Here is a 25520-nt window from a genome sequence, read left to right on the forward strand (position 1 = left end):
GTACATTTACTATTTTAGCATATTATATATTCTGTCTTTTTTTTTTGTAGTAGCTTCATGGGATTGACCTCTACTTTTTTTTTGGGGGGGGGTCTAACTTTTTTGTGAAATTGGATGTCCTAAACACTGAGAGGTCATCCAGGATGGCTTTTCTCTTAGAACTCCTTCTGCTGCTTGTTTTGGGGGCTCCCTTCAAAAGGGAGGCATTTGCTTTCTGAGATCTTAGGCCTTCTATCTTGCAACCTTTATCTAGATATTCCCTTTCCTTTATTGTCATTGTACCTATTGTGTTCAAGTTTTACTCTGCAGCCAGGGTTATATAGTCACTGTGCTTCCTTGTTATCAGAAAGGTCAATGGGAGGTAGACTGCTCCAACTTTTTGCCTTTACTGTGAATCCCTTGTACGTGCTCACCAGTAGAAAGGGCAAAAGTCTCCCAAACATAGCTTCTGCATGCAGATTGAGTGCTGGTTTTCATGAGTGCTTTGCTCTTGGAGAATGTCATGTTCTCATTTTAGGCAGACTGCCTTTCTCATTCTACTGTTTCCAATGCAGGTTTTGAGCTTGGTAATAATTGTCCCCACCTACTGTTTTTGTGAAATTTTTGAGAAATTTGTGAAAATTCCTATTACCTAGCTTTATTGTAAATCTTGCTGTTTAGTTTTATACATTTTTTTTGTGAGCATTCACAGGTGCTCAGAAAACTTGTCACGCTGCATCCATTGTTCTAGAATTAAATTTCTAGATTTTTAATCACCTAATTACAGTTGGTGCAGATTTTTCTGGTTTGGTAAGCTTGCCCAATTATAACTTTCTCCAGATATTCCTTGAATCTTACTTCAAGTTCTAGCCCATGTTGAATGAGTGCTTTTTGTCATATCTAATATATGCAGTGGCTCAAAGTTGTCACTTTGGGGATTTAGGTATAAATAATTATTGGCTAAATTGTAACTTGCCAATGGATAGATGCTCTTACAAATGGAAGAGACAACTGAAGGTGCTGGCTCATTGGCATATGTGAACTCATCTGTCAGCATTGGGTCTAAATATTCCTGGGACACATAGATCCAATGTACTGGTGATGCAAAAATACAAAGACTGGAGGGCTGGCTTAGTGGTTAAGGCATTTGCCTGCAAAGCCAAAGGGCCTGGGTTCGATTTCCCAGGATCCACATAAGCCAGATGCACAAGTTGTCAGATGTGTTTGGAGTTTGTTTGCAGCAGCTGGAGGCCCTGGTGCGCCCAGTCTCTCTCTCTCTCTCTCTCTCTCTCTCTCTGTCTCATAAATAGATACAAAGTCAGCACTACAGAAGCATACTGGATACAAAGCAGTGTCATCCTACCAAACAGTAGCCCATGTCTTTCTGTTTGTCACTGTTCGAAATAAATTCTCCAGAAAATGGGGACTCTTGAGCACAGTAGTTAAGACAGTTAAAATAGCGAGAGTTTATTAAAAGTTTAAATAAAAAAGAAAAGGCAGTGTGTTAATATGAAGAAAGGCATTTGATAGAATTTAATGATTGTGATGGGAATTGAAGAGAACAAATAATACTTTTGTCAAAGGTTTCATTTTTATTTTTTAAATTAAATTTAATTTTTTTTTTTTAAATTTTTTATTTATTTATTTGAGAGCGACAGACACAGAGAGAAAGACAGATAGAGGGAGAGAGAGAGAATGGGCGCGCCAGGGCTTCCAGCCTCTGCAAACGAACTCCAGACGCGTGCGCCCCCTTGTGCATCTGGCTAACGTGGGACCTGGGGAACCGAGCCTCGAACCGGGGTCCTTAGGCTTTACAGGCAAGCGCTTAACCGCTAAGCCATCTCTCCAGCCCTAATTTAATTTTTTGAGGTAGGGTCTCACTCTAGCCCAGGCTGACCTGGAATTCACTGTGTAGTCGCAGGGTGGCCTCGAACTCATGGTGGTCCTCCTACCTCTGCCTCCCAAGTGCTAGGATTAAAGGTGTATGCCACCACGCCCAGCGAAGGTTTCATTTTTATATTGGCTGGCAAATTTTGTTATTGTGTTAGCCAACCAATAGCCCAGTTCCTTTACTTTTAATTTTTTTTTTAAATTATTTATTTCCAAGGAGAGAGAGAGAGACACACACAGACAGACAGACAAACAGACAAAGAATAGGCACACATACCAGGGCTTCTAGCTGCTGCAAACGAACTCCAGATGCTTGTGCTACTTTGTGTTTATGTGGGCTCTGGGGAGTTGAACCCCTGTTGTTAGGCTTTGCAGGCAAGTGCCTTAATCCCAGCACTTGCGAGGCAGAGGTAGGAGGATCGTCATGAGCTCGAGGCGAGTCAGAGACTGCAGAGTGAGTTCCAAGTAAGCCTGTGCTAGAGTGAGACCCTACCTCACAAAAACCAAAATAAATAAAACTGATGTTATAAAACACAAACAGTAAGTTCATGCAATCAGTTCCTGAAACATAGCCAAACTGTTACTAGCTTGATACATTCCAAGACATTTATAGTAACTTGGTATTTCTTATTTTTATTTCACTTAGCTCTCTTTCTTACAGGAATCACACTTATTTTCACTTAGGAAGATAGATTATAGACTTTGTGATATGTTTATTTAAGAATTACTCCCTAATTTTTACCTTTTAAACAATCTTTTAACAGGCCTCAACCAATAATGAAAGTTCTAATCACAGTTTTGGAAGCTTGGGATCTTTAAGTGACAAAGAGTCAGAGGTAAGTAATTTCATTTTAAATATGGTACTATCAAAGTAAAAGCTGGGACTTCTTTCTAATAAGTGTGTCCTCCATTTCAATTCTGATATTAAGACTAGTATATTAAACATTTTCTTGTACAAATTTCCCCTTTTCCTGAATTTCTTCTTTTGGCTTTATGAAATATAACAGTCAGATTAAAATTTGTGCTCGGCATTAGAAAGAAAATACAGTTTCTTTGACTATGTAGCTGAATTTGCACATTAGCGGTATAAAGATACTATATTATCAATGGGAGATAGTTATTAGCCATTTATAACTAGTTAATATGAATATGGGTTTTGAAATATGTTGCATTCTATAGTATTTTAATTATTGTTTTTACTATTTTCCTCCTTAGTTTGATCCTGAGTAAGAGTTTGTATACTTTTCTAGCTATAGAAATATTCTTTGTAGAATTTCCTGTGGAATCATGCTGATGACTTTCACTTTGCATATTACAAAAGATGTGATGGATTCCCCTTCCCTAGTACCCATTTACTAACCTCACCAAGAAAATACATGGTATTTTCTAAGTAGGCATTTAGATCTATGATATATTTTCATTTTGTGCATGATATACTTGATGACATCTTTTAAAAGTGGGTAAATGGGAATATCTTTGAGTTTTAGCCTTTGTTTGTTGATACTATACTTGACTTTTGAGGATATGGCCTTTACTCTCCATGTTTTTTAGTTCTGCCAATTAATTTTAAGCTCTATGTGTGTATGTATGCGTGCATGTTTCTGTCTGTGTTTTTCCTGTCAGTGTAACTTGCTTGTTTACTTGGTCAATTTTAGTCCATTTTTCTGACAGTAGGTTGCTAACACTAAGGAATTCTCTTTGGCTTCTGGTTTCTGGGTTCAGTGGAGAGAGACGTTCAAAGGTGACATCTTTTTAGCTTTTTGTTACTGAGACCGTTTAGGAATCTGTAAGGTAGTCAGTTTTGTGCAGTTATATGCAGGCACCCTCCACTCCAGAGGAGTGTGGCATAGGGTTCTCACTCATCAGGCTTTCCCTTCCACAGAGACAACTGGCAGGCAGCTGAAAGGACTGTGCAAGTGACGGGACTTTATCTGCAGTAGGTTCCCTTGAGGTAAGCGTTAGCAGCCCCTGTAGCAGCCACAGTTTAGTCTGCTCAAATTAGCCCACGTACACTAAGGCTTTGAAAGTGTCAGCTTTAGCTCTAGTCAAAGTGTAGTTTTTCAAAAACTATATCAAGAATATTTTTGCTTTCTTTCTCATGAACTTTGGAATATTCTTGATATTTTCATAGAACTGGATATATTCAGTAGTTTCACATGTTCCTTCTTTAAAGTCTTTTGTCTTATGAAGGGCAATAAAATAATTTTTCTTTTCTGTTTACCAAACAGGCATTTTAAAATATTTTTTAAAGAGCAAAATAGTAAAAGATATGTCACCTATATAAAATTTTTATATCACCTGTAAAAGTTCTTTTATGTTCTTCATGGGTACTTGTATTCCCATTGGGAGTTATAGATTGAGTATGTGGTTTCTTTCAGAGGAATTAGTCTACAATAAAAATTCCCTCCCCTATAAAGAATTTCATGGCTATACTTCAGTTGTCTTTTTCTTAAAGATCATAGTTCTTTTTTAAAAAAAGTTAAAAAATAAAACAAGCTAGACATGCTGTTACACATTTTTAATCCCAGCACTGCGGAGGCAAAAGTAGGTGGATTGCTGTGAGTTTGAGGCCAGCCTGAGACTACATAGTGAATTCTAGGCCAGCCTGGGCTAAAGTGAGACCCTACCTCGAAAAACAAAACAAAACAACAAAAAAACACAAATTTACAGATCATAGTTGAACTACATGTACATAAGTTTGTTTATTTATTTATTAGAGAGAGAGAGAGAGAATGAATGAATGAATATGAACGCACCAGGGCCTTCAGCTGCTGCAAACAAACTCCAGACACATGGTCCACCTTGTGCATCTGGCTTATGTGGGTCCTGGGATATTGAACCTGGGTCCTTTGGCTTCATAGGCAGACTTTTTATGTGCTTATCTATGTAGGGGATTCATATAAATTAATAGTGAAATTTAATGGCACAATATTTGGAAATTGCTAGTTTGTACATTTTCCCTAACATTTAAAGAAAGACTTATTATTTTGCTTTATTTCTCCATGTAAGAATCGCTTACCTGGAAAATGAACCTCAGGTTTTACTCTATAAGTACCTCAGCTAATGAGCTCCCTTGATGTACTTTCATGCATATCAAACTTTAAATGTCCACAAGTCATTAGCTAAGTTGATTTGGAGTAAACTTTTCCAGGTAGAAGTACCCCCTTTTCTACCTGGTATTATGCTTAGTAAAATGATACAGTAGTAGTTCTCATCTTTTGATACCATTTATTCATTTGGTAATCTACTCCCTGAGTTATTACTGTTGGGCATTGAATATAGAGCCTTGAGTGTGCTAGGACAATTCTGTGCTGCTGAGCTGCCTTCCCAGTTCCCTTTTTAATTAATCATTTTTATTTCAATGTGCAAATAGTACTGAAAGGCTTATGTTTCTTTAAAAACATCAGCTTTCCTCTGCCACCTACCCCCTACTCAGTTATTTTTGCTTTTGTTTTTGACTTTATTTTTAATGTAAGTAATGTAAGTTCTCTTTTGGCTCACCAACTGGACATTATTTACTTACTCTGTTATGACTTATGATGATTTTTAACTCACTAATACTTGCTCTCATTTTGTAATCATCTTAACTTCTTAAAAATATTATTTATTTATGAGAGAGTAAGAAACAGAAGAGAGAATGGGCATGTCAGAGCCTCTAGCCACTGTACACAAACTCTAGACACATGTGCCACCTTGTGCATCTGGCTTACATGGGTCCTGGGGAATTGAACCTGGGTCCTCAGGCTTTGCAAGCAAATGCCATAACCCCTAAGCCATTTCCCCAGTCCCTTCACCTTCTAACTTTTTGAGGCATTTAGCATCATATTTTTCTTCTGTACTTCTACTGGTAAAACAGAAAAACACCTGATAATCAACATTAGGTTGATTGAATTTATTTTACCTTAAAATTTTTATTTCAGTTTATATATGAATTATTAAATATATGAATTTGTCTCATTTCTAAAAGTGGAACTGTGGAATAAAAATAATTTCCTTTTGGTAATGTGCTTGCCTGTTAGGTAGAAAGTTGTTGGTTTTGCTTTTTATTTTATCTTACATCACTCTAAGTCTAATGAACGGGCTCCACAAATTCAGTGTAAACATTTATTGCATATCAGTTATCTGTTGTCTCTGAGCCCCATTACAGAATATAAAAATGAATAGTACACCATGCATGTGAGATGAATGGTGGGGGAAGACAGACACATATAGTATGGCTGTGCTGTAACAAATGTGTAGCACCTGTGTGAGCAAAGAATAAATTGCCCCCAGTCGCCTCTGCTTAAGAGAAGGGTGGCTAAGAAAGATGATAGCTGAGTTACTAAGAAAGGCTGTGACCTCATCCAGAAGACCAAGCAAAGTGTCCCATGAAGGCAGACTGGGGGACTAGTATTTCTGCTTTTATATGGTAGCAAAATCAACAGAGTTTGATAGTGTTGAGTAAAAGAAGGAGAACGTAGGTGCCAAGGATGATTGCTTTGTGCCTTTCTCTAAGATGAGCAATACAGGACGATGAATAGAAGGTAATGAGTTGATTCCTGGGTAGTAGTGAGTTTGCCTGTCTGTGGAATTGTGGAGCTGGTACTATAGGAAAAAGTCAAGCTAGGGATGAAGACCTAGGTGTTAATGAGGCTTGGATGTAGACAGCCACATGTAAAAATGTCATCTGAGGATTCATAATGGTTACTGAGTCTCTTTCAGGGGTCCTCAAGGTCAGAGTGGTTGTAACAGTGCTAAGCCATTGCCTGGCTTTTTTCTTTGGTTTTTCTTATGAGTTTACTGAGAAAAATTTCAAGGCTGTATATATGACAAATGATGACATCACACTGATGATTCATAGATTCTTTACTTGTGGGTCCCAGTGTGATAGTGGTCTGTAATTTGTACAAGTCAAAGCTCTTGGGGGTCTGTATTGGTTATTTCTCTCATTGCAAAATGTCTGCACTAAGGACTTTAAGGAAGGCAAGCAGTTTATTTTGGCTCACAGTCATGGGTACAGTCTATCACCGTGGAAGAACGTAGCAGCAAGAGTAGCTCTAGCTATGGTATCAGGAGTAGAGGTGGCTGGTCACATGTTATCTGCTGTCAGGAAGCAAAGAGGAATTCAGGTGCTCCACTCTGTTCTGTTGTGTAGTCTGGGATCCTAGTCCATGTAAATGTCCTCATAGACAAATCCAGATGTTTGTCTCCTAAGTGGTTCTAAATCTTGCCAAGTTGACAATCAAGAGAAATTATCACAGGGTCTTGAATAATCTTTGGGGGTTCTGACTTAAAACTGCTTCAGTAGATGAACACACCCTAATAATATGTTTAATGCTAAGCTCTTTAGCAAGTGAGGTGGGTTTGCTGGACAAAGAGAAGTATCTGGTTTAGGTGGATAGATAGAAGAAAATCAGGAGAAAGTGAATAGATGAGAGCTATGAGAAGTCCATTAAGGGAATGACTAAAGAGCTACTAAGAATTTGTCACTTAGGCTCAGTTTTAGTGGCTTCCAAGGAGCATAGAAGGCTGACTGTAGCTGTGGAGTGATCACTAAGTGCTTAAATAGTGACACAAATATTGCCTGCTTTTGACAGAATCTTGGTTGTGACAGAAAAATACGGTATTTAGAGTCAAACGGGCTTGATAGATTCTGCATGAAGGAAAGTATTCTAAGAATACTGGGATGGAAGAAAATCTAGAAACTCAGCCAAACATTGTTTCCTGAAAGGGGTGTGAATGGATAAAGTCCTGACCCTGTAGAAGCCTCATTTGAGTTGAAGGTGGATAGATGGACCTGAGTGTTCAGTAACCTTTCCTCCTCCCTCAGTGAAAATAAGTGCTCAGTCTCTTACCTCCTCCCTCCTTCCCTCTCTCTCCTCTTTTTTTTTTTTTTGTTTGGTTTCTCAAGGTAAGGTCTCACTCTAGCTCATGCTGACCTGGCATTCACTACTTAGTCTCAGCGTGGCCTCAAACTCACTGTTATCCTCCTCATGCCTGGCTCCCTCTCTCTCCTTTTGTCTCCTTTACTTCTCCCTCTCCTCCCCATTTCAAGAGGGGAAGGGCTACTCATACCTTATGTAAGTGTTTTAGAATACTATGCTAAGAAGTGAGACAAAGAAGGGCTGGAGAGATGGCTCAGCAGTTAAAGATTCTTGTTTGCAAGGCCTGATGGCCTGGGTTCTATTCTCCAATAGCTGCATAAAACCAGATGCATCGAGTAGCGCATGTATCTGGAGTTTATTTGTAGTGGCTAGAGGCCCTGGTGTGGCAATATTCATTCTCTCTCTCTGTCTTATTAAATAATAAATGAAGTTGAGAATAAGAGCAAAAGACCAATTTTTTAAGTTTTATTATTTATTTGAGGGGGGTGGAGAGAATGGGTACACCAGGGCCTCTAGCCATTGCAAATGAACTCTAGATGCATGCACCATTATGCACATCTGGCTTACCTGGGTACTGGGGAATACAGCCTGGGTCTTTAGGCTTCACAGGCAAGAATCTTAATCACAAAGCTATCTCTCCAGTCCAAGAGACCATATTTCTTGATTACCAGTGTTTTCTATGTTTTAGAGACTGATTTGTTCAACCTTTTTATAGTTGTTTTTGTTGGACTCTTCCCTATCCAAAAATAATGTTCTTCTTTTCTGTACTTGATCAATTCTATGCAGTTGCTATTCTCACCCCTACCCTTAGCTCAAGATACAAAGACAAATTATGTACTTTCTAGCTCATTTTGAAATTGATAATGATTACCTTCATTATGAGTATGATTTTGGGTTTTTGCATTACTTAGCACTAATAATTTCAGGTTACGGATGTACAGAAGCTATTGGACCATTGGCAATCCCTGTTTTTAAGTTGTTTTATATACATTCTAAATTGTCCTTTACTCCCCCCCCCCCCCCCCCCGAGCTAGGGTTTCACTCTAACCCAGGCTGACCTGGAATTCACTATGTAGTCTCAGGGTGGCCTTGAACTCACAGTGCTGGGATTAAAGGCATATGCCACCACTCTGGGTTCTGTCCCTTTTTTAAAGAAATCTATCCTCCCTTTGTCCCTCCCTCCCCTTCTCTCTTTTTCCACTCCTCTCCTTTACCTCTTCTCCCTTCCCTTTTTCTCCCCTCCTCTCTTCCCTCATCCCCCTCCCATTTGACTGACTAGACACACACACACTCTCCCTCTCCCCCCCCTCCCCCCCTCTCATGTTCACTGTGTAACCTACACTGGCCTTGGACATGCTGGGCTTCCTACCCCCTCCTCCAACCCCACCTCAGCATTCCAGATAGTTGGGATTACAGGCCTTTGTATCCTCTTAATAGCAGTTAGCTTGAATGTTCTCTCAGTGAGCTCCTGGATATACTAGGTTGTTTGAAAGTACTATTCTAGTTTCATATAGAGGCAATACTTAATTTGGGGGTGGGTTATTGATTTTTTTAAATTTTCAATAAATTTTTGTTTATATGTTTATCATAACAACAAATTTTATGTTTTTTATTTTATTTTATTATTTTTATGTTTTTTATTTTTATGTTTATCATAACTACAAATTTTAAATCCTTAGCCTCGGTACTCAATAAGGAAAGGGTGGACTAAAGAATGGATTCAGTGGTTAATAGTTTGAGTATTATGGAAGGCACCATATTTATGCCACTTCCCCCCACAGATAACTGCTTTTGACTTTATTTAGGTTTCTTAAGCTAGACATTTAGCTTCATGCACTCATCAAATTTTAAGAAATGTTCTTTGTGTCCTGCAGCCTAAATTATTTTCTAAAATGTTTCAGTCTGAAAAATGATGTCTGTGGTGCTTTTAGTGACTTTCTCTTCTCTTTATCGTTCTACTCATAGTACTTTCTCACTTTGCTGCTTATTCTTTTTATGTTGATTGTTTTACTAAGTAGAATTAAACAATATTGCTTTGTGTAGTCTGTAATGTGTACAATAACATTCTATGTAGTGGAAGTGGTGTTCGTAACAGTAATGACTACATACCATCTTCTCATTGGAGGAATGTTAGCATTATTAAATCTCTCATCAGAACTAGTATCAGAGACTTTCTTTTTTTTAATTTTTTTTAATGTATTTGAAAGCAACAAAGAAAGAAGGGAGGAGAATATGAGTGTGCCAGGGCCTCCAGCCACTGCAAACAAACTCCAGATGTGTGCGCCCCCCTTATGCATCTGGCTTACATGGTCCTGGGGAATCGAGCCTCAAACCAGGGGTCTTTAGGCTTCACAGGCAAGTGCTTAACTGCTAAGCCATCTCTCCAGCCCCCAGAGACTTTTGTTAAAACTTTGCCTTTTATTTAAAAATGAGAAAACTGTTTTTCCTACCACTGTCCAATAAGGGACACAACCGTTATCTTTTTGTAACTCATTTACACATGGCTGTACATACGAGAGAGGGTCGAGGGGGAGAGGGAGAGAGTATCATAAGTATGAGTGTGTATGGGCTGCCAGGGCCTTCTGCTACTGCAAACAAACTTTTCCTGGCATGTGCGCCACTTTATGGATCTGACTTTACGGTGAGTACTGGGTAAGCAAACCCTGAACTGGCAGACTCTATAAGAAAGTGTCTTTAATCACTGAGCTGTTTCCCCAACCCAGTAAAGGATACAACCTTAAATTGTTGTATTTTATAGAAAATCAAGTGTTCTTGCCAGCGTTCTTTCCTCTTGAATAAATATAGATGGTTGATTTGCTGGCAGGAAAAGTGAACCAGAAGCCAATATGGGTCCAATACTGGTTCTGTGCATCCATTTCCATAAAAATAGAAGCATATGCATATCATAATCACCTGGAAAGTAAGTACTTAGGTTCCTGCTTTGAAACTTTGAAACAACCCATTGATTTCTTATGCACTATGGAAACATAAACTAATGAATTTAGCAAGCAAACTAAAAGCTACTAAATGTTACTCTTTATGAAAGTGCATTTGATGTAATTTTCTTACTGTTTTTAGGGCAAGAAAGTTCTAAGCTGATTGACTATAAGACTGATGGGAAGAGAAAAATGGTGGATCATTTTAAGTTTGGAGATAAACTTTTAAGATAGAATCTAGTACAGTGCTTAATATAGTAGGTTCCTTGGTAAATATTTCTTCAGTGAGTAACATGAGGTCAGCCTATCTTCTTAACCTCTTTGTCTGGTATACCCATACCATATATTTTGCTTGCTAGCATTCCCTAGCATTAAACACAAGATTAGGTGAATTCATCTACAGAAACAGTTTTATGACTTTTAGGTCTCAGAACCACTGTATAGCTCTTAATTAGTGTTGAGAATCCCAAAGAACTTTTACTCACATAGGTTACAGATAACAGTATTTACCACTTAGGTTTTAAAAGAAAAAATTATAACACCAAGACACACAAGTGTCATCACTATGTGCCTACAGCCTCTGGAAATTTTCAGTTAACTTCATATGAAAATAAAAATAAAAGTTCATAGTATACTGACAAATTATATGCCAGCTACAAATTATTCCTCCATAGCAAGGTTTGTCGGTCTTAACATTTTGTACTGGCTAATATTGGGAAAGGGGAGAGGAGGCTCTTCTGTACAATCAGTGAGCAAGGGTGTTTAGCAGTACCTGTGCTGCTCCTCATTAGATGACTGCAGTCCTTTAAACCTTCCTGCCAGTGTAGTAGCCAGAATGCCTACAGATATTGCCAGATACGATCTGGGAAGCAAATTTTCCTGGTGAAGGACTGCCCCATCACTGGAGGAGAGAAAATAAAGTAACTTAGCATGTGAACCGTGGAGATGAATTATAACCTTATTTATTTTTTTAGATTTTATTTTATTTATTTATTACAGAGATAGAAAGAGAGAATGGGTACACCAGGGCCTCTAGCCACTGCAAATGAACTCCAGATGCATGTGCCACGATGTGCATCTACGTGGAACCTGAAGAATTGAACCTGGGTCCTTAAGGTTTCACAGACATGCGCCTTAACTACTAAGCCATCTCTCCAACCCAACTTTATTAATTTTACATGTCAATGTAGAATAAAGCTTAGAGAGTGTAAACAACTTGCCCGTAGTTACAAAGCAAATGAATGGTTAAAATTCTAATTTCAAGTCATCTGTCTTATGTAAAGTGGTGCTCTTAACCACAGTACTGTGCTGTACCCTATCCTTACAGCCAAGGTAGTATGAAACGTTAGTTCAGTAAATTATCTGAGTTAGTCTTTAGGGGGAAGAATGGTATTTGAGGATCTAAAGTATGTATGTTCAAGATTATTTATAGCTATGGTCAAATATGCCAATCCAAGTAATATCTTGGCTAACAGGATTTTATAAGTATTTATGTATGTATTTTATATTGGGTTTTAAGAACATTCAATTCAAGTTGACATTACTGAAATTTTTAATATTTTAAAATATTAAGATATTAAATATTTTAAATATTTTCTTTAGTAGAGCTTTAAAGATACTAGGAAATCCCCTGTCAACCCAAGGTAACTAACTCAAGTTGACCTAGAATTTACTATATAGTCTCAAGCTGGCCTCAAACTCACAGGGATCCCCCCTACCTCTGCCTCCCAAGTGCTGGGATTTAAAGGCATGTGAGAGCACCCAACATGAAAGTTTTATTTTTATGTCAACAAAATACAGTGAAATAGGGCTGGGGAGATGGTTAAGTGGTTAAAGGCACTTGCTTGCAAAGCCTGCTGGCCTAGGTTCTATTCCCCACCACCCATGTAAAGCCAGATGCACAAAGTGGCTCATATGTCTGGAGTTTGCTTGCAGTGGCAGGAGGTTCTTGTGTGTCTATGCTTGCTTGCTGTTTTGTGCATGCTTGTGCATACTTGTGCTCTCTCTCAAGTAAACAAAAATATTTTTAAAAATACAGTGCATGTTTTACTAATTTTCCTTAGATTATTTCTCATTTTCTAAAGTAATTGAGTAACCATGACAACTCAGTGGCCTTGTTATAACCTAATTAGCTTCTGCTCTGCGTCACAATTACAAGGAGTTATATTCTTAATCTTAGAGGTTCTGTAATGTGTCATGTATAGAAATTAACTTGATGTACTATTTTAGATAGGAGCCCGTTAAGAAGATTGAATTTGAGGTGTGGCTTTCCAGCATTCACTTTAAAAGTAAATGCTTTGTCAAGTATTGTTAGGTATAGTCAACATTGAAAACCATTGCCATCAGTATATGCTAGAAGAAGTGCTAAAACTAAGGCAGTGAGGGGCTGGAGATACAGCTCAGAAGGTAAAGTTCTTGCCTAGCATGCACAGATTCTTCAGTTTGAATCCCAGCACCACATGCACTGGACACAGTGGCACATGCTCGTAACCCCAGCACGCAGGGCAAAGCAGAAGGATCAACAACAGAGCCATTCTTGGCTACATAGTGAGATGTAGGCCAGGGTGGGCTAAGTGAAATTCTGTCTCAAATAAATAAATGGATGGATGGATGGACAAACAAATCAAAAAGGCAAAGAAAGAATTTTTTGGTTATAAATACTGTATTATTAATAGAGAAAACAAAAACCTCTTTTTTTCTGTCTGCGTGCTGCAGCTTGAACTTTGTATGTTAGCCAAGCACTTTATCCCCAAGGCAAATACCTAACCCACAATAATAATTTTTAACCACTAAAAGCAGATCTCCTAAGATTGATGAGCATTCTCATATAATACTATTATTTTTATTTTTTATTTTTATTTATTTATTTGAGAGCAACGGACAGAGAGAAGGAGGGAGGGAGGGAGAGAGAATGGGTGCATCAGGGCCTCCAGCCATTGCAAATGAACTCCAGACATGCACGCGCCCCCTTGTGCATCTGGCTAACGTGGGTCCTGGGGAATCAAGCTTCGAACCAGGGTCCTTAGGCTTCACAGGCAAGCACTTAACCGCTAAGCCATCTCTCTAGCCCATATAATACTATTATAAAGGATGTAGGGATTTGTGTTTAAGGGATTGTTTGTAGGGTTGTGTATACAAGTGTGTTACTTTGTCATGGATGTCACAATGGGAAAAATTTGAGATCACTGTTCTAAATTTACTATTATACTTTCTCTCAAAATGCAGAGCTTCCAGGATAAATTATCTTGAGCTTTTGCTTCCCAAGCCCACCCCATCCCTAACAACCGTTGTTGTGTGTGGCTGTTTTATTCTGTTCCTGTAGCTTGAAAGCTGCTGACAGGATAATTTGAAAAGGGGAGAAAGTTTAACTCATTTCTAATTTTCTGCTACATTTTACAAGTAAAATGGAAAGCCAGAGGAAGGAAAATGACAGTAAATAGTTATACATCATGATAAAAAATGGCAACCTCAACCACTCTTCACCAAATTTCATTGCTCCTTTTTAAACATGAGAATTCAGATTTAAGTGATCGAAGCAATAGGAGCTTTAGTTAGAATGTGAGGGTGGCAAGTAAGCTAACTTCTAAAAATTGAGAGAGTAATTGTATTGGTATTAACATTTCTTTTTGGTTACCAGTATGATTGTGGATGCTGAACATGTGTTAAAAAGTAAACATCCTTAGGTTTTAAATATATATATAAATGAGCACACCTTAATTTTACCTATAATGTGGTCAACCTTTTAGTTGGGTGGTTATTGAACCCCCCTCCTCCACCCACTGAGGCAGGCTCTCTCTCTAGCCCAGGCTGAACTGGAATTTACTCTGTAGTCTCAGGGTGCCTTGAACTCATGGTGATCCTCCTACTTCTGCCTCCTGGGAGCTCAGATGGGGCGTGTACCACTATGCCTGGCCTAGCACTTCGATAAATGTTGAGTCTTTTTAGTACTCACCACCATATGAAAAAAGAAACTTCTCTAACCAAAAGTGAGAGTAGCATGAATAAATGGACATAAACATGAGTATTTAGGAGGCAGTTTGCTGGGCATAATATAGTCATGTAGCTACATAACATTAGTAGCTCCCCCCCGCCCAGGCTTGTCACCTTCCCAGCCATAGGCTTTTGACTAGGTTTTCATTATCAGACAATGAATTCCCTCCTGTGGAAGAAGCTTCAAATCCACACAGATAGCAGGTGGGCCTTCTTATAACACCCATGCCATGTTGTGTAGCTTACAGGGTCATCTGCTAGTTAAGATTGTTGGTGGCTTTTCTCCCTCAGCAGGCTACATAGCATTTCCTAGTACTATAATAGCTAGTCATCAGGGAGTAGGCTTCCAGCTCAGTTCCAACTTGATTTCTAGTGACGTGCAACCAAAGCATATGGTTAGCGGTAGGTTCTTACCATTTAGTTTTGGTTGGCAACCAAGAGCCTTTGGCAATAGCCTGGATTAAGGTATGACACATCAAGAAAATGCTTACAACAACATTTGTTTACATTATTCTAACCTCGTTTTTAAAGTTAAAAGGTTAGGGGAAAAAAAACAGATTATTTCTACAGTGACATTGTTTTTTTTTTGAGGCAAGCCCAACAGACTGACCTTTTTTTATGCAAGAGAGAGAGAGAGGGAGAGGAGGGTTCCCTCAGTCACTGCAATCAAACTCCAGCTGTGTGGCACCCTTGTGTAACAACCTTGAGCACATCCATCACCGTGTATCTGGCTTACGTGGGACCTGCAGAGTTGAACATGAGTCCTTAGGCTCTGCAGGCAAGTGCCTTAACCACTAAGCCATCTCTCCAGCTCTATAGTGATTCTTTTTTTTTTTTTTTTTTTAATTTAATTTATTAGTTTTCTTTTCAGTAAATACAGGCAGTTTGGTACCATTATTTAGGCTCATCTGTGATCTACCCCCTCCCATTAGACCCTCCTTATTATTGAAAATGGGTCGTGCATTGTGGAGTTAACCCCCAGTTATTAGTATGATAAATGTCTCTGAAAATCATGACCCAACATGTAACTCTGACATTCTTTCCGCCCCCTCTTCCGCAAGATTTCCCTGAGCCATGTTGGGTTCATTTTTGGTCTGCTTCAGTGCTGAGGTGTTGGGGGCCTCTGAGGCTCTGGCTTTCTGATTTGGTAGGAGTTGATTTTTCTCTGCATTGATCTCCTTCCCCTTTGTGCTGGTATCCAGTTCACAGGAAAACATCACCCTTGCTTATTTCGCCAGTTGTCCTTAGTTTCAGTTGGGCCCCTTCTGAGGTATGTTGGGGCAGCTCTCTTCTTAGGATCTGCATCTATCTGGAAAAGAGAAGCAGATTCTCCAACGGAGAGTAAGTTAGCACCCAGAAAATTGAGATAACACTTACTTTTTTGATAGACAGTTTGATAGGTGTAGGCCCTCTTATACCCCGTGATTGATGGTAGCTTGATATTGTAGAGTGGGCTTGTGTTTGGGTATGGTTCTGACTTGTTTCCCACCTCCAGCTAAGGGTCTAGTACCACTGAGTGGATCAGTTAGCCAAATCAAGAGCAATTGATTCCTCACCATGGCTGTGTACCACTATTGCACTTGTGTGGGTATCACATCCAGTTAATTGTTGCTACTTAGGTTAAACAATGTGTTGCTTGGACAGATCTTGGTCACTTCCCCCAGTCGCCTATGTAGCGCCTTCTGGCACTAGACACGCTGACTGTCTGGGGACTGACTCTCTCCTGGCTTCCAGCCATGTCATTCCATTTTACCTATAGTGATTTTATCTATAGTGATTCTTGAAAAGAGTTTCCATTTTACATTTGCTGGTTTTGTAAAGATCGAAATTTTCCTATTTAGTTCTGTGCTGTTTTGATACATAATATTAATGTAATGAAGATAGTTCTGTAGCATTACCCTGTTTCAGTTTAGTTCAACAAATTTTGTCTAGGGATGTAGATAAAAATAAACATTGTTTACCCATCTGTAGGCAAAATTTTGTTAGACTATTCGTTCAGATTATGGTAACCAGCATTGAGTTTGCTACCCCAAGTATGAATCATTCAACTAGCCAGTGAATTGTGGTTTTGAAATGAATCTTTGGCTGGATGAATTTTTCATTAAATATATTATTTAATTCCATGTAACTTTTCTATTTTAAAGTATTTTCTTGTTTAGCTGAAGTAAATGAAATATTCCTGTGTCTCTTGCTTCAGTAATTTTGTTAAATGATATATAATACCTGACTTTTGTTTTCTGTTTAGTCAGGTTTCATGAACTCTTACTAAGGTAAAAAGAGCATTAACTATAAATAGTATCTATTTCCTCCTTTTTCATTGGTGGAATATGTCTTCACATACTAATAATTTACTGTCATTTACTTATGTCAATGTATTAAACATCTCAGATCTGAGGTTTGTAGAGGGATCATCCATACTGATTTGTTCTTCATTTTGAGGCAGCATTAGGATTCTCCTTTACCTTTGATCTTTTTTGCATTCAAGACGACACTTTATTTTGTACTTCAGCATAACTTAAGAAGCCACATAAAAAAACCTTGATTAGGGGCTGGAGAGATGGCTTAGTGGTTAAGGTGCTTGCCTGCAAAGCCAAAGGACCCAGGTTCGATTCCCCAGGACCCACGTAAGCCAGACGCACAAGGGGGCGCATGTGTCTGGAGTCTGCAGTGGCTGGAGTCCCTGGTGTGCCCATTCTCTATCTGCCTGTCTCTCTGTGCTTCCCCCCCCCGAAATAAATAAATAAAAATATTCAAAACAAACAAACAAAAACCCTTGATTAGTAACCATAACCTAAGTTTCAATGAAAGTGTAGCTATACTTTAATTATGTTACCTCGTGAGTGCCTTACGTTTGCTGCTCCCCTCCCTCCCCAGTAGTGTCCAGCTCTAGCCCATGCTGGTCTTGAACTTACAGTGATACTCCTACCTCTGCCTCCTGATTACTTGGATTAAAGGTGTGTGCCACCACACCACTGTCTTGACTTTTTTTTTCCTTAAAAAAATAAATTTTCAACTGCTAGAAAATACTGTATAATGTCATACTAGTGTCTTGGAACCTTTAAATGCCAGAGTAGTCATTATTCCCTGGTGTGATTACCAATCTGGCATTTACAAAGCTAAATTGTTTTAAGAGAACTAGTCTCTCCTTTATTTTCTATTTACTACTATTCTACTATACATTGAAATTGTTTTGTTTTTTTATAATTATATTATTCTTTCCATCTTCCCTTTAAAGCTGAATCTTAGTATTTTGCCTTCTGTATTAATCCTTATTGAGGTCATAGTGGGGTTAGTTGAAAAAAAATACAGAAGGAAAGAATTGAACTGGCAGCATAGTAAGAGCAACACTAACTTTGAGAATAAAATATTTGATCTATGCAAATTTTATACCTTTTATAAATACAGGAATGGTGTTATTGATGTCCTTGGGATTTCTTCAAGGAAATCACTGATTATGACCAATACTTTCTCAAATGTTTAAGTCACAAACAAGGAAATCTCACAGAATCACAGTAGATTAGAATCAAAAATGCTGTGTTTGCAGCACTGAGTGGAGATGGCATAAGAGGTGTCTGGAGTCTCAAGTCTTAGCTCATCCACCCACTCCTTTTGTCCTCACTCCCCTTAATAGTTTCTGGAGCATAGACTCCTCTTCCCCAAGGCATCTTTGGAACAGTCTGAGAGTTACAGATGCTTTGAACTTGTCAGTGATGAGCCATGTTAGTGATTAAATATTTAGTGAAATTCTGCAAATTTTCTCCCCACATTCCAAATCCTCAAACAGGTCTGTGTAGAAATGACTGACTCAAGAGAATTGGTAGCAGTGGGCTTCATTGAGGGTTCTTTTTTTTTTTTTTAATTTAGATGTTACTCAGATTATTTAAATTTAGAACCAACAAACTATTCAGTGCATATTTGCTTGATGGAAGTAGTGGCACACACCTTTAATCCCAGCACTTGAGAGGCAGAAGTAGAGGATCACTGAGTTCTAGAATAGCCTGAGACTCCATAGTGAAATCTAGGCCAGCCTGGGCTGTATAATAATAGATCCAGAGTATAGTTATTGGTCTGCTTCTTCAGAAATTTGTGGTAGTTGGCTTTATATTTCATTATACTGATAGAAAACTCCAAGTGTGTCTACATCATCTGTGAGATAAGAGCAAAGTGAAAGGTCAGTACTATAAGGAGTAATGTTAAGACATGGGTGAAAAAGACTAAGGGTCTCAGAAAGGAACAAAAAGTCTTCATACAGTGGAGACATTCATTTTACAGATGAATTTAGGAATGTTTTAGGTTTTCCTTCCTTCCCTCCTTCAGTACAGTTCTGGGTTTTACTACAGATTTTCAACTCAACTTACATTATAGTCTTAAAACTTTTTTAGATATTTCCCCCAAAGATATTTTGCTTTGGGAAAAAAAAAGTTTTTACTAAGTACTTTATATGTAAACAGCTTTAAGTATTCTAAAGGGTATATCTAGTGAATTATTTAATGAATGTTATCCAAAATATGTTTGAGAATTTTGACATAATACTGCACCTTCCCACCACAACCCTTTTTTGATAGCCAGAGTGTTAACCTTCTAAAGTTTTGAGAAGCTTTGGACTAAAGAAATCTAACTTTGTTTACGCCAGGTGCATACTCCTTCACTCTCAGCCCCAATTTGAAATATACCATTCTCAGCTGTCATTGACCAGTATTCTTTGGAATGTACTTGAGAAAATTACATGGAACCATTTATCATTAGCCCTTTATACTTTCTTTAGTTTTCTAACTAAAAAATGCTGTTTCAGAATTATAAGTTGTAATTTTTTGTTTATTCACAAGTCTTTAGTTAAGATTTAAGATAAAACTCAAATAGGAACTTGCTTTTGCTTAAAATTTAATAAAAAGTTAACTTATTCTGAGAACCATATTTCATTTTGGCTTTGCATTATTTATATTTGTTGATATAGAGTGAGTTGGGAAAGATGAAGAAATTATTATTCAGTGGCCCTGCTTTTGTTTTAATATAGATTTAAGGTTCTTCATTAAAAGGTTAATAAAGCCGGGCGTGGTGGTGCATGCCTTTAATCCCAGCACTCGGGAGGCAGAGGTAGGAGGATCGCTATGAGTTCAAGGCCACCCTGAGACTCCATAGTGAATTCCAGGTCAGCCTGAGCTAGAGTGAGACCCTACCTCAAAAAACCGAAAAAAAAAAAAAAAAAGTTAATAAAAAATTTTATGTGGTGATATTTTTTATTACCAAAAAAAGTAGATTTTTTTTTTTGTGTGTGTGTGTGGTTTAAGCTTGCTTGGTAATTGTGGCAATGAACTCTCAACTGATGTACTGGCTACCTTAAATTGCTGGTACATCATTGTGTCCCTTCCCCCAATAAAATAAATTAACAGAGTGGATTTTCTTAAGATCTCTGGTTTGTGAAATGAAAATATACAGGCAGTGTATAATATTTAATTATAAACAACATTTTGAAATATCTTCTGTTTGATTTATTTAGCTAGCTCTTGATACAAAGCATGTAGCATGTCAAATACAGAACATTTAAAGAAAATTTTGTCCTTGCAATTGCATAGAGTTGAATTTGATTTGAATTCTTCTACACTCATGTTAGCCTTGAATAAGTTATTTAATATTCTTTGATGAATTTATCAAGTAATAACTGCTAGTCAGGATGTGAGAGGATGAGATAGATGAGGAAGATAAAATGCTTATTTTTAAAGAAATCAGACACATTAACAGTACAACCTCATTAAATCCTTGTTGATAGAATGAAGGTGAAAGATCTTAAAAGATAGAGAAACAAGACATGCTCACTAAGAATGAGGCTGTGTATTACTATTCATCCTATTTAATCTCAAGACTCTAAAGAGAGAAAACGGTGAATCAAATTCCTTTCTTGTTTGACAGCCATAGTGCTTTAGAAAATTTTATATTAAGTTGCCTAATAGGAGTCATTCTTTAATTCACATATTCCTTGAGCTCCTATTGCATTCTAGAATTGGTTTGGCACCAGAGCTATTTACCAAGCTTTTAAAATTTGAGGCCTTGGAACCATTGCCTGGGCTTTAGCTCTTGCCTTTCAATTTTGACTTAGGAAAGCAATTTGTCAGTCCTTAATGAAAGTACTTATTTTGTGTTCAAAGAGTAAACCTATATTTTGGTAGCTGAGGCATCATACAGAGTCAGGGGTCTGAAGACGTCTGTAAAGGGCCAAGTAGTTAAGACTCGATGGGCCTGTCTGGCTGCTCTGCCCGGCTGCTCCGCGGGGGCTGTGAGGCCAGCTTGTGCAGGAAGAAGAGTACGGCTGCGCTCCAATTCAAGTGTGTGGTGGCCACTGAAATGTCAATTTCTTAAAATTCTCACATCACAAAATATTCTTGGTTTTAAATGTTTAAAAACACCTTCATTTACAAATGTGAACGCTGTGCTCAGATTGTTAGTCTGTGCGGAACCCTGTGGCAAAGTGGGCCCATTGGCCACACCTGTTTACCACTGACCTAGGGCATTATCTGAGTTGCATGTCGTTGATGGGCAGTAGTTGTCAGGTGTTTAGTTGAATACTACTTTTTAGTAGGAGTTGAATGTCAGAGTTTCTCACTGAAGTTTATTTTCATTGGCTAAATATGTATGAATAGTGGAAAACAAACAGGAAAAAATTTAGGTGATTTCCATCAGTTCCCCACCTCAGCCAGCTAAGAATTTGAAGACTTAATTATTCTCAGGCTCCTCATTTACTTAAAGTAAAATTCTGTAAATGTGTACTTCAGGTTGTAGATACAAGGTTTACTCTACTTGAAATTTTAAGAATTTACAGAATATTTATAATTTTTTAAATAAGCTACATGTCAGTAACTACATTTACATCCCATGAGCACTGTTGAACATTATTTGGCCATAAAAGTAAAAATGATTTTTATACTGAAAGTAATAATTTGCATATTAAAACTGTAATTTAAGATTATGTTCACTTATTTTCCGTAGACACCGGAGAAGAAACAATCTGAATCATCCAGGGGAAGAAAGAGAAAAGCAGAAAATCAGAATGAAAGTAGTCAGGGTAAGCACAGCACTGTCCTCTTCAGAGAGCAATAGGCATTTTAACCAGGTAGAATTGGAAGTATTGGATAAATGACTTCATGGTTTTGTGAACTCTGAATTTGTTATGCTATTTATGCATTTATAAGAGTGTAGGACTGCACTTCCATATACTATAATACAAAAAAGAAACTGCAATCCTTCTGCACCATAGGTAATTAGCTTACAGTTATTATTTTAAGCATTCTTAGCATTCCTCCTGTTTTTAAAATTTGGGCTCTAAATTTACAGTTATTGTCCAAATCTGGCAAGCTTTTCCTTATCACCTTACATTTCTCTCTGTTTGTATGATTAATTAAGATGTTAAAATTTAAAATGGCTTGTTTTAAATACTGACCTTAATCCTCACTTTAAAACAAGTACCCATATGCCTCTCTTACTTACAAAAAAATCCTGAGTAAGAATAATTAGGGGTTGGACAGATGTGGTTAAGGCGCTTGCCTGTGTAGCTTAAGAACGCATGTTCAAATCTCCAGCTCCCACATAGCCAGCTGCACAGTGAAGCAAGTGAGCAATGTCCACATGCACCACAAGGGGCACACACATCTGGGGCTCGTTCACAGCACGTTGAAGGTCCTGGTGCATGCTCTCTCTCAAAAATAAAAATAAAAATAAGAATAAAAGATTAGAATCAAAGCACTTAGTTTTCATCCTTTCTTGTTTACCTACCTTTTGTGATGTGAACTAAGACAGTTATTATCACTAAACTATGTAGTCTCTTAAAATAGATAACAAAATGGCACTGCTGATTACTTTGGACACTATATAGATCAGGCTCTTAATTCATCTGATGATGGTTTTATATATATCATTACACATTTTGAAGCCAGTCTTTAGGTATAAGATGTAGGACTATGAACTGGCTTGCCATTTGGTATATGGCACTGGAATCAAGGAATGTATTTGCAGTGATTCCTTTCAGAAAGAAGGATTATATTCAAGAACCTTTTCTAGGCATGTAGTAGAATGTATCTCACCTTGCATTTGCTCTCTTTTGGTCTTCAAGTAGCTCCTCTAAATGGTGGTTAGTGGATGTGAAACTTATTATAGAAATATAAGTTTTTTTTTAATTATTTGTGCCGGGCGTGGTGGCGCACGCCTTTAATCCCAGTACTCAGGAGGCAGAGGTAGGAGGATTGCCACGAGTTCAAGGCCACCCTGAAATGACAGAGTTAATTCTAGGTCAGCCTGGACCAGAGTGAGACCCTACCTCGAAAAACCAAAAATAAATAAATAAATAAAATAATAAAATAAAAATTATTTGTAAGCAGTAAGAGACAGCACACATGCACATGTGCTCACCAGGGCCTCCAGCCACTGCAGATGGACCCCAGAAGCATACACCACTTTGTGCATCCAGGTTTACATAATTAATGGGGAATCGAACCCAGTCCTCAGGCTTTGCAGGCAAGTGCCTTAACTGTTGAACCATCTCTTCAGTCATATTACTTACTGTTTTAGCACTAGCTTAAGGAAAACCTAAGCAAGCCACCAAATAGGGTGGGCTTCTGGGTTGGTTGAGAAAACTTGTCTTTAAGAACACATTTATTGTTTGTCGATGATCTCCCACCCACACAAATCCTGGCCTTTTTTCAGTATTTGGATTGTTACGTAATTGGATCTATTCATTTCCACTTCCTCATACAACAGTTACTTTAGAGGTGGGGGTGAGACTAACTGACTTCCTGTGTTCCTCTCTCCTTTAAAATATTTTATTTATTTATTTATTTATTTATTTATTTATTTATTTATTTATTTATTTATTTATTTGAGAGTGACAGACAGAGAAAGAGGCAGAGTGAGAGCGAGAGCACCAGGGCCTCCAGCCACTGCAAACCAACTCCAGATGCATGTACCACCTTGTGCATCTGGCTAACGTGGGTCCTGGGGAATTGAGCCTTGACCCAGGGTCCTTAGGCTTCACAGGCAAGAGCTTAACCGCTAAGCCATCTCTCCAGCCCTCCTCTCTCCTTTAAAGTAAACTTCAAGTCCAAAAGCAAATCTCTTCTGTCATATATTGACTAGATTAGATTCTGTTTTTATTCCAAAACTAGTTAAATACAACACAGGTAATATTCTCATAGGAAACTCAGGCCTGTCTCTAAAACTGAAAATGAGTTAAATTTTTTCCTCTGGAAAAAAATGGCCTGTGTGAAGGAGTGATACCTGATTAAAGTAGGGTTTTTGATATTGGGAAGGGGGATCTGGGAGTGAGGACCTTAGAGGAACTTTCTTCTCTTGAAATTAGATATAATTATAGGATAAGGGGTATAACAGGACAAAATTTGGGTTTAGTTAGAGGAAAACAACTGAGGAAATAACTTCTGGACAAGCAACTCCCCCCTCCAAAAATCCATCTGCATTAGTAGATTGTACTTCTTCAGAACCTGAGGGATGTTACTGTATGTAGCCAGAAAGGGTGTTTCTTTGGTATAAAACCTCTGTAGTTCTGTCTGACTGCTAAATAAATTGGTACAGAATATTTTTTTTGTTTTCAAAATTTCTAGATAGTATTTAGTGTCTGGTTTATTGAAAATTCAAGGCACATTTTGCAAAGTAACATTGATAATAAGCATGTTATCAGTTTGACAGAAACTATGTTTTGTGTACATCAAAGCTGTCTCATTATTATTTCCCAAGTGTGAGTTAGTTTCTCAGTGTGTGGTTGCCACTTACCTTTTCTTTTGTACTCATTCATTTGCTTTTCTGAACTTAGCAGACTCTCTTTGTTCGGAATCTGGTTCATTGGTAGAGCATGTGTCCTGAGTTCAATCCTCAGAAAGCTCCCTGCTCCCAGAAGGAAGAAAGAATAGAGAGAAGGGAGAGAGGAGAAGGAAAGGAAACAGGATATGCCTAACAGTACTTATTTATTTGACTTTTTAATAGTTGAGACTTCTAAAAATTGGCATGTTTCTGTTGAAATGTGACTTGATGATTTAAAAAAAATGTTTAAACACTATTAATATTTTTATGTTTATCACTGTACTAAAATGTCATATGTCTTTAAATTAAATAAATAGTTTTTATGTATTATTTAATTAAATAAATGATATTTAAGCTTGGCACATTCTGTTTTAGATATAGTATGTGGTAAATTAATCATGATTGACTTTTAAATTCATGCATTTTTTTTGACTTCCATATTTTAGGAAAAAGTATTGGGGGACGTGGCCACAAAATTAGCGACTATTTTGAAGTAAGTTCATTAAGGAATTTTTCCACTTCCTAATTCTGTGTAATTCTGCTGTGAGTTGAAAATAAATTCTATGAAGCCAAAGGTCAACATTTCAAAAGAGTTTTGGTTGCTTTTATTTTTTAGAAACTCTAAAACTTACTTTTACTTTGATATGACACATAGTTTTCGAAGTTTCTTCTCAGGTACTTGATTATAACAACCCATAAAACAGGCAGAGTTAGCTATTCATGTTTCTGCTTGATAGGCAGTGAAGCTGAAGATAAAGGATACAAAGCAGCCTAACTAGCTGGCAGGCTCTAAGTGGACCGCAGTAGAAGCTGAAGTCTTACTAGCTGTGTCAGTGTAGGCTGTATCATGCCGCAAGACTGAATGTTCGATAGAGGTGCGAGTGGTAGGCTTAGTCTTACCCAATGCCTGCTGTTTCCTTGCCTCTATTTAGAAATCTTTTTGGCTACTAGGTTTTTTTTTATTAATTATTTTTAGTTTATTTATTTGAGACAGAAAGAGGCAGAGAGAGAAAGAGAGAGAGAGAAGAGAAAAGAGAGTAGAGAGGAGTAGAATGAGCATGCC

The 25520-nt window shown here is 37.8% G+C and overlaps 1 protein-coding gene across 2 annotated transcripts in view; it reads left to right on the forward strand.

The window, feature by feature from the left end:
* The window catches only part of Tlk1 (tousled like kinase 1), a 180307-nt gene that overhangs the window by 98931 nt on the left and 55856 nt on the right, over positions 1-25520 (forward strand). For both annotated transcript variants that reach the window (XM_004660356.2, XM_045146895.1), the window contains exons 3-5: positions 2634-2705; positions 21641-21716; positions 24904-24950. In XM_004660356.2, the coding sequence (XP_004660413.1) occupies positions 2634-2705; positions 21641-21716; positions 24904-24950 (195 nt within the window). The remainder of the gene's footprint in view (positions 1-2633; positions 2706-21640; positions 21717-24903; positions 24951-25520) is intronic.

This window comes from Jaculus jaculus, chromosome 4 (genome assembly GCF_020740685.1).
Source record: "Jaculus jaculus isolate mJacJac1 chromosome 4, mJacJac1.mat.Y.cur, whole genome shotgun sequence".
NCBI lineage: Eukaryota > Metazoa > Chordata > Mammalia > Rodentia > Dipodidae > Jaculus > Jaculus jaculus.